Below are 13533 nucleotides of genomic sequence, written 5' to 3'. Positions count from 1 at the left end.
CCCTCCTCCATTTCTCTTACCCTTGCGTCATCTAACTACATTACATTAAGAAAAATACACATTAAACGGTGTAGTTACCTTCGAATTACAAATTTAAAAAAGGAATCAGTTGAACAAAAGTTTGTTTAGAATTTCTAATAGCCCCTTTTTAAAAGTTTATGTTGAATTTTTCAATGGGACATTGCAAGATGACGCAGTTCTGCAAATGTTAGAATTTAAGTCCACGTAAACAAACTCTCTGAACTACCAGAAAACTAAAGATAAACGGTTTCATGCAGTTCTATTCTAACCTATCTATCTATCTGTTTATCTATTTATTTATTTATTTATTTATATACATAAAAATCAATGTTTGTATTTATGTGATTTATGAACTCCCAAACGGCTTAACTGATTGCCGCAAAAAATTATACGTAGTAGGCATTTTTATGGAGCGTGTTTGTGTGCTATTGTTTGGGGATTATCTGCCCGCCAGATGGCGCTACGAAACAAATTGTGTTTTCCTCCTATTTCGTTGAAAGTCGCAGCAACGCGCTGCGGGTATTAGCTAGTCTCTTACAATGAGAGAATTTTTTTTTTGAATGGCAATAATCTGTCAAAGAATGCACTGCCGTTCTATGCATAATTGCCCCATATTTATGGTTAATCCCATATGGGACAATTATGCGCATAGTGGCAGTACAGTAAGTAGCACCAGAGCAGAGCTGCTAATTTAAAACAGATTTGTTTGAACTTGAAAGAGGAACAAATCTCAAATCATACAATGTTCAAATGGCTGTTGTTCGTTGCATCATTCAAACAGCCCAGCGACTCAATCATTTTCCATTCATTTTCAATTTCATTGACCCAGTGAAAATCTTTCAACTGAAGTTCTGACTACAAAACTATCCAGAATATACTTCACAGTGTTCATGCATGCTTGAAAATACTAAACATGCCAACATTTAATCTAAACTGGCCACTACAGAGCAGATGACGGCTTTGGTTGGTGAACGAAAAAGCCCATGGGTTGGTAATGACAGAGACAAAACCGCAATGAAGTAGAACACACTTAAGTCTTTCCCTTCTAACTTGTGCCGTAAATTGTCATCGGAATCTCCACACAGAAAAAAAATATTGGTAAAAGTAAAAGTGTTCCGCTCTTAGCAAAAAACAACCAACGCCTACTATTGGGTTGAAAGTAAAACTTTTAAATTAATGAAGAATAATAATCAAAATAAAAGTTTTCCTTTTAATTTAATGAAGAATAGTAATCCCAATAATAATTTTATTGTCAAACTAAGAGTATGCGTTGGTTGTTTTTTGCTAAGAGTGAAAAGCTTTTATTTTTACCAATAGTTTTTTTCTGTGTGCAAGTGTAAATTGTTTTGGATAATTTTTTTAAATTCGAGTAATATTTATGCTGGAATATTCATGCACTTTAAAACTGTGAAGTTCATCTTAATTCTTTTTTTTCGCAAATATCAGAAGTTTGGTGGTGAAAGGTGTAGGTTGTTTGTGTTTTTTATGATAAAATTTATTTATTTCAAATAAAAGACAATTATCTCTGTAAGGTTTATGCACACTTTCTCGAATCCTTTGAATTTCTGCGATGATAAAGATTGTCGATTCGTAATCTCGTTGTGAAATCATAGAAATGTTGGACTGGCAATTAGTAAAAAAATAAAGGGTTGTATACATCCCAAGTAACACTCTTAATTCAAGTTGATTTTATTCATGCTTTGTGGTAGTTTCATCAAAGCATGATAGAGTCCATTTGGTTTTATCATAGCTTTTACCAAGCAAATGTTGTCTTCCAGGATTGATAGTTCTTAAGAGTGCTTTAAGAACACCTGAGGTAACCCTCATAAAACTCCTCCTTCGATATGTGTAATTGCTCTTGAACTCTTCCTTAAAACCTAGATTTTTAACCTTCATAAACCTAAAGACTAGTTTTAAAGAAGGTTTATGAAATTTTTCATTAAGTTCAATGCACCTGGAGAAAGCTGCTATAAAACGTTCTTAAAAACATACAGTTTTAACAAAGAGAACATACCCTTGGAAAAGAACTGATCAGCTATTTTATTTACCTAGACTCATTTATCAAAAGTTTCTATTCAATATAATCTGATCAATTCGATATATTCTGATAGCTCATTTATAACCACAGATGCAAAGTCAAAGTCAAACCAAAGAAGTTTGTTTTTTGTTCACGAAATATTGCGAATCTTTTCTTAAATCCACATTGCGACTTTTCAGCTGTGCGCCACCGAGCCGTGCGTTGAATTATGCGCCAAAAAAACTTAATTTGCATCAGTACGAGTGAGAAAACATTTTGACGGGTTTTTGTTTCCATCGCATTCGAGTAGATTATCTCGCGATAAACAATACCTAACCTCAACCGGTTTTTGTAGTGCATTTTGTTTGTTTTCCTCGCGAAATAATTTGGCACCAAAACTCCGGACGAGACCTGTTTTTGCTGTTCTGTTTATTTTCCTTCTGCCTCACATATTGTAAATAGACTGGCTCCATTTGACGTTAGGTTTTTCGTATTCACATGTCCCGTCCCAAGTCAAAGCTATCCGTGGGCTACCAAGTCGTGATTCGCTGATTGAGGCACCTGCACTCCGGATCGCGAGAGCTTGTGCCGCGTGCATTTCATGGGGAGATGTACTTTAATTTTTCGTGACGTAAATAAGGCTACACTACAAATCAAGTTTCTCGAGGTATAACTTAATCGCGGAAACGGATTTTTGCAAATCTGCACGCAAGATTCGATAGGAAACAATTCGGTATGAAGTTTTTCTGTGGGGAAAATTGATGTTTTATTGTGTTTAAAAATCTGACTTATTTTGAAACTACTGGTATTTTTTAAGGTAATTATTCCGAATCGCGGCTTTTTCGAAAAGAGGGTTAATTTCTTTTGGAAATGGTTCTAAATGGTCTATTTTATAACAAGCAATGAAAAAAATTCGGGGGGGAAGCTTTAAAGTAGTTTAAACTGGAAAAATAGGTTGTTCCCACTTACTTTACTAACAATGGCATTGTTCATGAGAAAATGACGTTAAGGGTGAAGGTAGTGTGATTCGGCTTTGCCGCATAGTTGAGTTCAAGGATTCGAAGCGGCGCAAAGCCGCTGAGAAACCGACGGACGAGGTGGTTTTGATCTTGCTATCGAAGGGTGCAATCAAACCTGTAATCCACTCGTTTGCCCGGTATACTCAAACATAGGGGCTATCCCTAGTTTAAGTCCGACTGAGCGGCAGCGAAGTCGGACAGCACTTGAATGAAGCGATGTGGCTACATTCGGCACTGACATTTTATTTTTGTAAATAAATACTATCCTATTGTTACTAAATAAAACATTGTTAATGCCTAATGTGGCTACGCCACATCGCTTTTTGCCATGCTGTCCGACTTCGCTGCCGCTCAGTCGGACTTAAACTAGGGATAGCCCCTATGTTTGAGTATACCGGGCAAACGAGTGGATTACAGGTTTGATTGCACCCTTCGATAGCAAGATCAAAACCACCTCGTCCGTCGGTTTCTCAGCGGCTTTGCGCCGCTTCGAATCCTTGAACTCAACTATGCGGCAAAGCCGAATCACACTACCTTCACCCTTAACGTCATTTTCTCATGAACAATGCCATTGTTAGTAAAGTAAGTGGGAACAACCTATTTTTCCAGTTTAAACTACTTTAAAGCTTCCCCCCCGAATTTTTTTAATTGCTTGTTATAATATAGGCCATTTGGAACCATTTCCAATAGAAATTAACCCTCTTTTTGAAAAAGCCGCGATTCGGAACAATTACCTTTTTTAAAAGCAGCCGGATTGTTTTAGAGAGGCTGAAAATCTTCCATGATCAAAATCCGACACAAAAATTCGTACCAAAATCCATGATAAAATTTCCAAGGTGAACCGCTGCCTTTAGATATTTATTAACTCATATCAAATTGACTTTGAAAACTACACAAAAAATAATTATTGCTCTGAGCATTCTACACTTCTACCGGTTCGATTCAATTGACGAATCGAATTTATTATTTTCGCAGGGGTGGGTAGATTAACCAACAAATTACGACTGTACATGATGCTTGATAAAGAGCAGTCAGTCCAAAACCGAACCTCACAATTAAATCAGGGATCATCCATAAATGCCGTAGCATTTTTTGAGTGATTTTTAACACTCCCCTCCCCCCATCGTAGTTAGATGAAACGGGTAAGGTTGTCGTGACAACAGGTCAACCCCTATTCCCCTTTAAAAAAGCTATGTAGCATGACATGACCCCCTGTCGTCACACATCATCACAAAATACAAAACTCCCCCCTCCCCCATATAATGCTACGTCATTTATGGTTGGTCTCTCATATTTTCAAACTCTAGTTGTGATTAGCAACAACAATTATGCATAGGCACATTTGATTTGTACGTCGAGCATCAAACTGAATTTGATCTTACAAATAAATTGTCTATCTTGAAAGATTCTAACAAGTTTTATTCTAGCCCATCTACACTTTATCAAGAGTGTGACAAATCGATACGAACTTATTACGCTCTTAAGGTAATCTTATTGGTCTCGTCCAAGGGTTATTAGATTTAACCGTTATGTGTCCGGCGGAGTACCCGGGTACCTTTTTAGGTTTGAAAATTAAATTCCAATGTTTTACCCATAGCTCGAAATTGAAACTTTGTGACATCTTGAACGTCACTAAGTCAAGCTTTTGGGTTTATAATACATATATTGTTGATATAATAAGCAGGAGAGTAAGGAGGGGCTCCTTAATTTATTTTCTAGGTAACAGGCCGACGAGCGTACTCGGGTACCCACAAAACTGAAATGCTAATTACTAAGGCAATTTACAACCAATTTCGACGTTTTTTGGGTGTTTTGGGTTCAGGAACTCATCCACTTTTAGAATTGGATAATATAGGCCTGATTAATTCATTCGATTCCCGGGAATCCGGATTTCCGGAAGCATGTTCCAGTGCTGGGATACTATTTGTGAATTTCCACGGAATACTGGCAATATGGGTATCAAAATTGCATCAGCAGGCTGTATTTTGTGGTTTTGAAACCATTTGATAATTTGACCCCGGAATGGACATTCCGGAGCAGATAGGGCCGACACTGCGCTGCACCTACCCAGTCAAAAAGGGCAAGTTACTGGATAACGGGGGGCTGTTTGCCAACTCGGATGCGCTAATTGCCCTTCAATTTGCCAGTAAATTGCTGGCAATTAGGGGGCTATTTCAAATGCAACATTTGGGCGATTCGACGCCGTCATTTTTTTGCCGCCCAACCCGCCCTTATATCGCCCCCAAATCGCCCACGGAACGCGCCATTTAATCGCCCTTAATTGCCTAATAAATAATACTTATTTTCGGATTCATTATCTACTCACATATACTTACCAGTATACTAGGTAATCACCACCAATTTATAGGAACAATCAATGGTGAAATTGGTATTGCACACCAAAACTTATCACAATCTGACGTTCATTAAGTCTTTAGGTCAGAGATCTTGTTCTACTATACTTACACACGATTCCACAATTTCCCACATTCGTTTGCTAAATGAAGTGCGCTAGACAAACAAAATACAAATGAGAACACACCAATTGTTCAAAAAACAATTTTAAACTTAAGCCAAACATGAACCGCCATGTTTGAAAAGCGCGAAAAACAACGAAGTCCATTTCAGCCACCAGAAAATTTGTCTAAGTATTGAAATTTCCTTTAAATCACATTCCCAAATTGCGTTTGTTCCTAGGGATTTTCACAAGCGAGTTGAGTCAAACGTCAAACTTATTAAATCGCCTGAACATGTTCGCCCGCATTTTTTTGACAGAGGTATATTTGCAGTTGTGATTGAGTCACCAAGGTGCGAGTGTATGTATATTCCAACGTTGCCAAAAATCCATAGCGTATACTGCTTATTGTACCGTCTGGACAATACAGTCAACTTGTTGCTCGTTTGGCAAGTGAGTATCGACCGATACAAAACGAGCACGCGTGGCCCATATAAATAACTTTGCCGTATATGATGAAGCGCTTAGATGGCCCTTTTTGGCGGCTCTGCCTGAAATAGGCTTACAAATTTCTCATATCCCCGTCGTTTTCGAAAGATTTTCTTAAAAATTGGTTTTGCTTCATTTATAGTAGGAGTACATTTTGTGAAATTTAATACAAAACACGTGCACATATCTCCTATGAGATAGTGCAAATATATTGCGATTTCATTCAGTAGAACAAAAGTTATTCGCATTTTAAAACTGAGATAAGTTCTCAGCAGGAATTTTTGATAAGGGACCCCAGTATTGAAACATTAGAAATAATCTAAGTTTAAAAAGCATCAATGTAAAATGAAGGCTCTCGATTTAGTCACGAAAACCCCGCCAACTTGAAGGTGAATGGTTGAGGAAGGCTTTGAATTTGAAGCTTGGTTGCGCTAGATTGAACTGAAAGTTGGCATTTGAAAATGAAAATTCGTACCACTAAGTATCACACTCTAAAATAAAACAGCACACAGTAAGCTTATTTGTTTTTGATCAAGTTTTAATTTTATTTACTACTCTGTGATTCGTCTAGTGCATAAAGATGCCAATGTGCAGCTAAGTTTGTAAAGAGATACTTGTGATACTAAAGATTGGATCCAGAAGTGTTTTCGGGGTCTACAATTTCGATTTTGGATGTGTAATACCAAAAACGTCATGAGCTCATTAAATGAAAATCAGGGAAAATTAGTTTTGCAATGATTTTGAGTTTTAAACTAATTTAAAAATTGAAACTAATTTAAAATATCTCAAAAACTTAAAAAATTTCGGGGGGGAGGGGGTGGTCCGGATCTGCCACTGGTGATAATGATGATATACTTAATTAGTTATGGAATTTGCGTTTCGATTTCGTCTCATCAGAATCCAACATTAACTTAGTGACTGGACTAAGCTAGCGTCAATCCGGTGCTAGTTTAGTCCTGTCACTAAGTTAGTATCGGATTCTAAAGAGACGAAGTCGAAACGCAAATTCCATAACTAATTTAGTTATAGATTTTGTACTCTTCACGCGCAAAAATAGTTCAATTTTCTCCTTAATGGAGAAAAAATAGTTTTTACTAATTGTTCTTCACTAAGGAGCAATATAGCACAATGACATAGGGTGATGAGCCTATTTGCGCCATGTTTCTATTGTCACCCTATCCATTTGAAGCCTTTGGTTAGAGCAGTGTCTGCCATCTTTGTTCAACGCATTGAGTCAAATGGTAGCGCAACAATAGGGGCACTCGATTCGAGTTTTCATTGTGCTCAAACACGAGAATTTTACTGTTTTCAACGCATTTGTGTTATTATATTGGTTCCTAACAACGAAGCAAAGCGGTTGATGTCAATGTTTACGCATTCTATTGATTGTAAGGCAAGAAATTATCGAATTAGTGAGGCACCTTGCTTAATATGGTGAAAATAGGCTCATCACCCTACTTATCAGACTGTCGTTTATATCGCTCTTTCACTCTACTGCAATGTACGTTGTCTGTGGTATTATGAATAGAGCAGATCTTACAACTAAAATAACATACCCTAAGCCAAATACATAAGAAACTTCAACATAATATTGATTAAATTAATTTTTAGAGTGTTCATGATGGCGATGAATTCCATTGCCTTCTCGATGTCGTGTTGTTATTCGGGATAAATAAAACTGCAATGTCATGTCAACAGTATATAAACTTAATATTATTCGTGGATCCATGAATCCGCGATAAAAAATTCTCGCACAAGACGAGTGGCATCGAAGAAATCAATTACCAACGGATTTGGTGGTTGAATAAAACTGTATATGAAACTGCTATAGACTGCTCGTACTTGTCGCATGCAATATACAGTATGTCTCATAAAAAGAATGAAAAACCTTGGGCTGGGTCGATATTAACCTGCCCCCATACCAAAAAAAAAAATTAAATTGAAAACGCGGAGATTCATCCGTTCATCTTCATTTCCGGCAACAAACATCCTTCATCATTATGTACTGAAACTTCAATTGTTACTTATGATATATTAAAATAGTAGAAATAATGATACAATTCAACCGAAAATAAGCTGTTCAAATATTTCCAATTTTCTGGGACATACTTTACGCTGAGAAACGTCTAATACCCGCTTGGTATGTAGCCCATGAGAGCAGCAAAATAAATGTTGACTATGTGTCCTCTTCCGTCCCATTTGCAGTTTCGTACCCATTCTCAACCGATTTATCTGTTTTTTGTTTATTCCCTTTACACAGCACCATCAATCCCATCCTGTACAACGTAATGTCCCACCGCTACCGGGTAGCATTCCGAGAAACACTATGCGGCCGTCGTCGAGGCTTCGGACCCAGCTTCACCAGAGATCAGTCCAGTTTCCGCGAAACAACGTTGGATGCCGGAGTGGGCTGCGAAAACTCGAAACTGGTAAGTTTAGTCTGCTATATATGCAGTTTTTGTTTTGTTGATTTTCATCCCTGGCTATTACGACTACCGACTACCGCTATGGGGGCGAACTTTAAACGGTAATTTAGAGGATTTGTCACATGTAACAACGAGTACCAGTTACGTAGGGGCGGATTCCGCCAATTGATACTTCATTTGAAGACAGGCTAGAACTCCAATTGAGTATACAAGCTATGGCTATTGTTACAGTGAATCAAAATATTATATAATAGAACGCCAGCAAAAATCAACTCTTTTCTAGAAAAAAAATCTCAAATACTTCTAATATGTGTAATGCTTTAGTCACGATGTATGTTCAAAACTTGGGAAGCTTTGATGTTTCTCCGAAACTCAATAGACGAAAAGCAATTTAGAAGTTGTTATCATATCTGATGACGGTACCATCGTACAAAACATCCTCCAGCAAGATTTCATTTTAACCACCGAAATCTAATACTGCAATACCGCGAAGCGACGTGAAAACGTCAGCACTAAAGTGAATGTAGGTACAGGTTAAACCATCATCCCGTTATATTCGATAGAAAGTGTTCTCGGCAGAGCCTGCAGACACTCGATTCTCGCCAGGTAATGGGTTGCTGCTTCCGGGCTGGAGGGAGACTGTTGTTGTGAAAATACGATGTTTGCAATTTTGATACTTACTCCATCGGTGTCGTCATCGGAAAAGTTGTTACGCCCGTATGCTTAGCCGGTATTTCGGTAGCATCAATGTTGTTAGCAGAAATTGTTTGTGAAGAATACCAGGGAAGAAGAGAGGAATAGCTACGATATTATTGCTAGTATCGATCGTATGATAAATAGAAGATGGTAGCTGAGATTTTATTTTGATTATTACCTGCAAATAGCTTTATCTCCTGGTTGACAACAAAATGTGGAGAATGACAAAAAGGTATGAATTAAGAAATTTATCAACAATATAAAAGCTAACGAATTTAAAGATTAGCTTTACTCCTTCATAAGTTATTATTATGAAGAGAAAGGCTAACGGTGCTAACACGCCACCACGATCTAGAATTACCCAGGAGCTGTACCTAATTCATTTTAACCGTAATGCAGTTAATAATTATAACTATAATTTGAATAAGATACGTTTTATGTTGTACGTGCGGGTAGAGTGTGAATGTTCTAGACGACATGGGGGAAGTATTCAAAATCTAACCCAGTGACATAAATGTTAAGTCTTTGGACGGGGAGCTAAAAATTGTCATTTAGATTCTAAAAGGGGCCCAGATTTGGGGTGATAATTCGCACACAAATGACATTTTCTTGGTGAAAGAAACCACAGAAAGTTTCAAATGCGACTTTGGTCACGGAAACCATGAATCAAATTTCTGGGCTTTTCGAGGAAATAAATATAAATTCTCGTTCTTCGCAGCAAAATTAGTAAAGTAAACAATTGTCTACTTCTTCAGGTGGCTTTCAACAAAACATGCTTAAGTGTGTTCAACTTATTCAAAATGGAAATACAATTTCCTTACCTAAACAAGGGTCTAATATCTCAGTCACAACATCCTACAGTAGCGCATCATCTTATGCTTAAAGGCAGGTAACGCGGCAGAAAAACTGGCGACTAGAACCCCTCCAATTTTATCACCACACAACGCTTCCTTTGCTTCTGTCGATTTAGATAGGCTTACAGAAGAGAAGTTGAAATTTTTGCAACGATCACTGTTTCAATTGATGGCTGCGATGCTGAATTCTACCTCCATGTGCGAAGCATTTCAAACTGGTTGGGAATTTGCTAAAAAAGATATAAGGATTTAAAAGTTCAATAATGATTGTAAATAATCCTCTAAATTTATTAATTTTGAATGCTTGTGTGACAAATTTTTCAGCTTGTTGTGGATACAGAATGTGCATATTTCCGTTTGTGACCGAAACTTTTTTTAAATCAAATATTAAATTGAAAAGCAACCCTAATGTTGTTATTCATCGATTTGATCGAATCGTTGGATTGGGTGCAGAAATGGCAAAAGCGATTAACCGCAGAATCAAACATTGAATTTTGCTCTCTTTTGACACCAAGGTGATCGAGTGTATGGTAATCGAAGTCGAAATTGCTGCAGCGTATTTACCTTTTCAGAGCACTAGCGAACAAACTAATTCCTTGAGAGGAGACATGCAAAAATCGGTCAAATTTCACTATGATCGGGGGATTTTAACGCTAAACGCCAATTCTGGAATGATATTCAAAGCAATTTCACCGCAATTTCTTTTTAATAATTGCTCTGCTGATTACACGGTGCTACAAAATAAAAATAATTGAATGTACGTTTAAAGTGATAAAGTAAAGGTGGTAGCTCTGGTCAAATACAACACAAAACCACGTTTGATCAATTTAATATACTATCAAAATCTTGATTTATAGGGAAAAAACGATTTTTCGGAACTTTCGGTACCAAAATTTTTTTTACTCTGTCAATTTTCAAGCAATTTAAATTTTTTTGAGTGTTTTGGAAAGAAGAAGAAATAACCTTTACAACGATATGCCACTATTTTGCTATTTTTTCATTAAAAATTACCCAACATTTTTATTAGAACACGTTGTGGCAAAAATATGAGTTGCCATTATTTTGCTATTTTTTCATTATATATGTAAAAATTTCGCAGCATTTTGATTAGGCAAGGTCTCTGTTTTAATAAAAATTTAAGGAGAGCATTTAACACCATATCCAACGACCTATTTATAATCAAAATCGGTTGGAAAATGGCAGAGTTTTTATTTTTTTTCCAAATTAGAAACTTGTTCGCGTGAACTTTTAAAAAATAAGTTTTTTTGTGCTCGATTACGTATACATTCAAAGGTAGGTTTGTGCACTTTGAACATGAAATTGGATAAAATAACGGAAGATAAAATTAGCAACCTAATGGTACCATTCATATTGCTGTCCCAAACCGTACAGTACTTTTAACAAAAGAACATAACATAGCATAAAGGGCGAACACAAAATTATTGCGACACCGAAAATGTCATGCCAATTTTCTTATAATGTTTAAAATCAAACCAAAATTTTAGGGTAGTTTTATACATATATTTACTTCAAAAATCAAAAGAAAAGTGAATCGATGGAGCCTTGAGTATAAAATTGAACGCATTTTCGCTTGATGCCCTCCATCAAAGCCTTTATAGTGTCATCCGGTACCAGTTTCTCAGTTTTTTTCCATTTCCTTAACATGTCCTTCTCGTCTTTGACTGTCTTCTTGCTCTTCCGAAGTTCCCGCTTCATCATTGCTCAGTACTGCTCCACCGGGTGCAGCTCCGGACAGTTTGACGGATTCATGTCCTTTGGAACAAAATGGACAGAATTGGCCTCATACCACTCCAGGACACTTTTAGAATAGTGGCATGATGCCAAATCTGGCCAAAATAGCGGAGCTTCGTCGTGCAGCTGCAAGAACGGCAAAAGGCGCTTCTTGAGGCACTCAGATTTGTAGATCTCGCCATTTACTGTGCCCTTTGTCACGAAAGGCTCACTCCTCAGTCCGCAAGAGCAGATGGCCTGCCAAATGAGATATTTGGAGGCGAACTTCGACATTTTCTTCTTCTTAAATTTGTAGTCCACATAGAACTTGCTCTTACCGGTGAAAAACTCCAATCCCGGAATTTGCTTAAAATCGGCATTTATATACGTTTCGTCGTCCATTACGCAGCAGCCATATTTTGTCAGCATCTTCTCGTAGAGCTTCCGTGCCCGAGTTTTAGCCGTCGATTGTAGCCGCTCATCGCGGTTTGGGAAGTTCTGTACCTTGTATGTATGTAGTCCAGCTCTCTTCTTTGCATTCTGGACGTAGCTCTGCGACATGCCGATCTTTTTAGCCAAATCACGGCTTGAGACGTTGGGATTTGCTTTAATCATCCGCTTCACCTTTCCCTCCGTCTTTTTGTTCTCCGGTCCCGGTTTTCTTCCAGCTCCTTTGCCGTGGTACAACGTCAACCGCTCCTGGAACCGCTTCAACACTCTGGAGACGGTTGAATGGTGAATGTTCAACATTTTTCCCAACTGCCGGTGCGACAGGTCAGGACATTCCAGGTGTTTGGAAACAATTTGTTCTCTCGACTCGCGTTGGTTCACCTCCATTTTCGTTGAATCGAAAAACACGACTTCGAGTTTGACAGCATGTAAACAATACACATCAATGAGAAAGTGTGCAAAATTTGGTTGATTTTTACCCAACGATAAAAAAGTTATGCCCTGTTGAATGTGTCGCAATAATTTCGTGTTCGCCCTTTACTGTACAAAAGGAAATTTATTCTTTTTTACAAAACACTCAAAAAATTTTAAATCGGTTGAAAAATGATCACACAAAAAAATTTTAGTGCCGAAAGTTTGGAAAAATCGTTTTTTTGCTATAAATCAAGATTTTGAGGGAATGCAACATTTTTCATACAATGCATTGTTTTGTGTTGCATTTGATGAGATCTACAACCTATACTAGGTGTCTTGAAAAGCACAAAATCACTGTAGCACCGTGTTATCATTCAGTTTTGTTTCCATTTTGGACCTACGTGTTAATCGTCTGTAAGGAATCCATCAACAATTGATTTGGTTTTGAACGATCAATGTTACATTTGTAGCAAATTGATCGCACATCGTCGCTGTTGTGCTATCTTATGACAAACGCCATTTTGGGGTAAACTGAGTTAGATATGCCACATTACTTGTCAAAAAAATCTCTACAAAGTGGCGTTTTCAGATTTTTGACATTCTGCTTGGTTACTGAGATATAACGAGAAACGTGCTGAGAAATTTTTAATTTTTTGCTTCAATTGACTGTGTCTGGGGATTGGCTCAAGTTATCTTGATGTATAAGGTGTTTTTATATGTAAAACTATCTGTGAAACACAATGGCATAATCATTTTCAAAAGAAAAATAAGCAAATTGTGAGAAAAATGCAGTTTAAGTTTTCAACTGGAAATATAGCGTATTTGGCAACACTGTAACCAAAAATAACTATCTTTTCTAGATTCCCTGACTCATTTCCTTCAAAATGTATCTCACCGGTTGTTTATAGACCAAATGAAGCCAAAGATATGAATAAAAGTTAATAATTGATGATTTTTTTCT

General features: G+C 37.2%; 1 protein-coding gene across 1 annotated transcript in view; it reads left to right on the top strand.

The window, feature by feature from the left end:
• The window catches only part of LOC131684601 (neuropeptides capa receptor-like), a 329157-nt gene that overhangs the window by 268716 nt on the left and 46908 nt on the right, over nucleotides 1-13533 (top strand). Inside the window, exon 9 of the mRNA XM_058967615.1 lies at nucleotides 8262-8430. Within this exon, the coding sequence (XP_058823598.1) occupies nucleotides 8262-8430 (169 nt within the window). The remainder of the gene's footprint in view (nucleotides 1-8261; nucleotides 8431-13533) is intronic.

Source organism: Topomyia yanbarensis, chromosome 2 (assembly GCF_030247195.1).
Source record: "Topomyia yanbarensis strain Yona2022 chromosome 2, ASM3024719v1, whole genome shotgun sequence".
NCBI classification, from domain to species: Eukaryota; Metazoa; Arthropoda; class Insecta; order Diptera; family Culicidae; genus Topomyia; species Topomyia yanbarensis.
The sequence above is the reverse complement of the archived record's forward strand: the minus strand, read 5'-3'. Positions and strand labels throughout refer to the sequence as shown.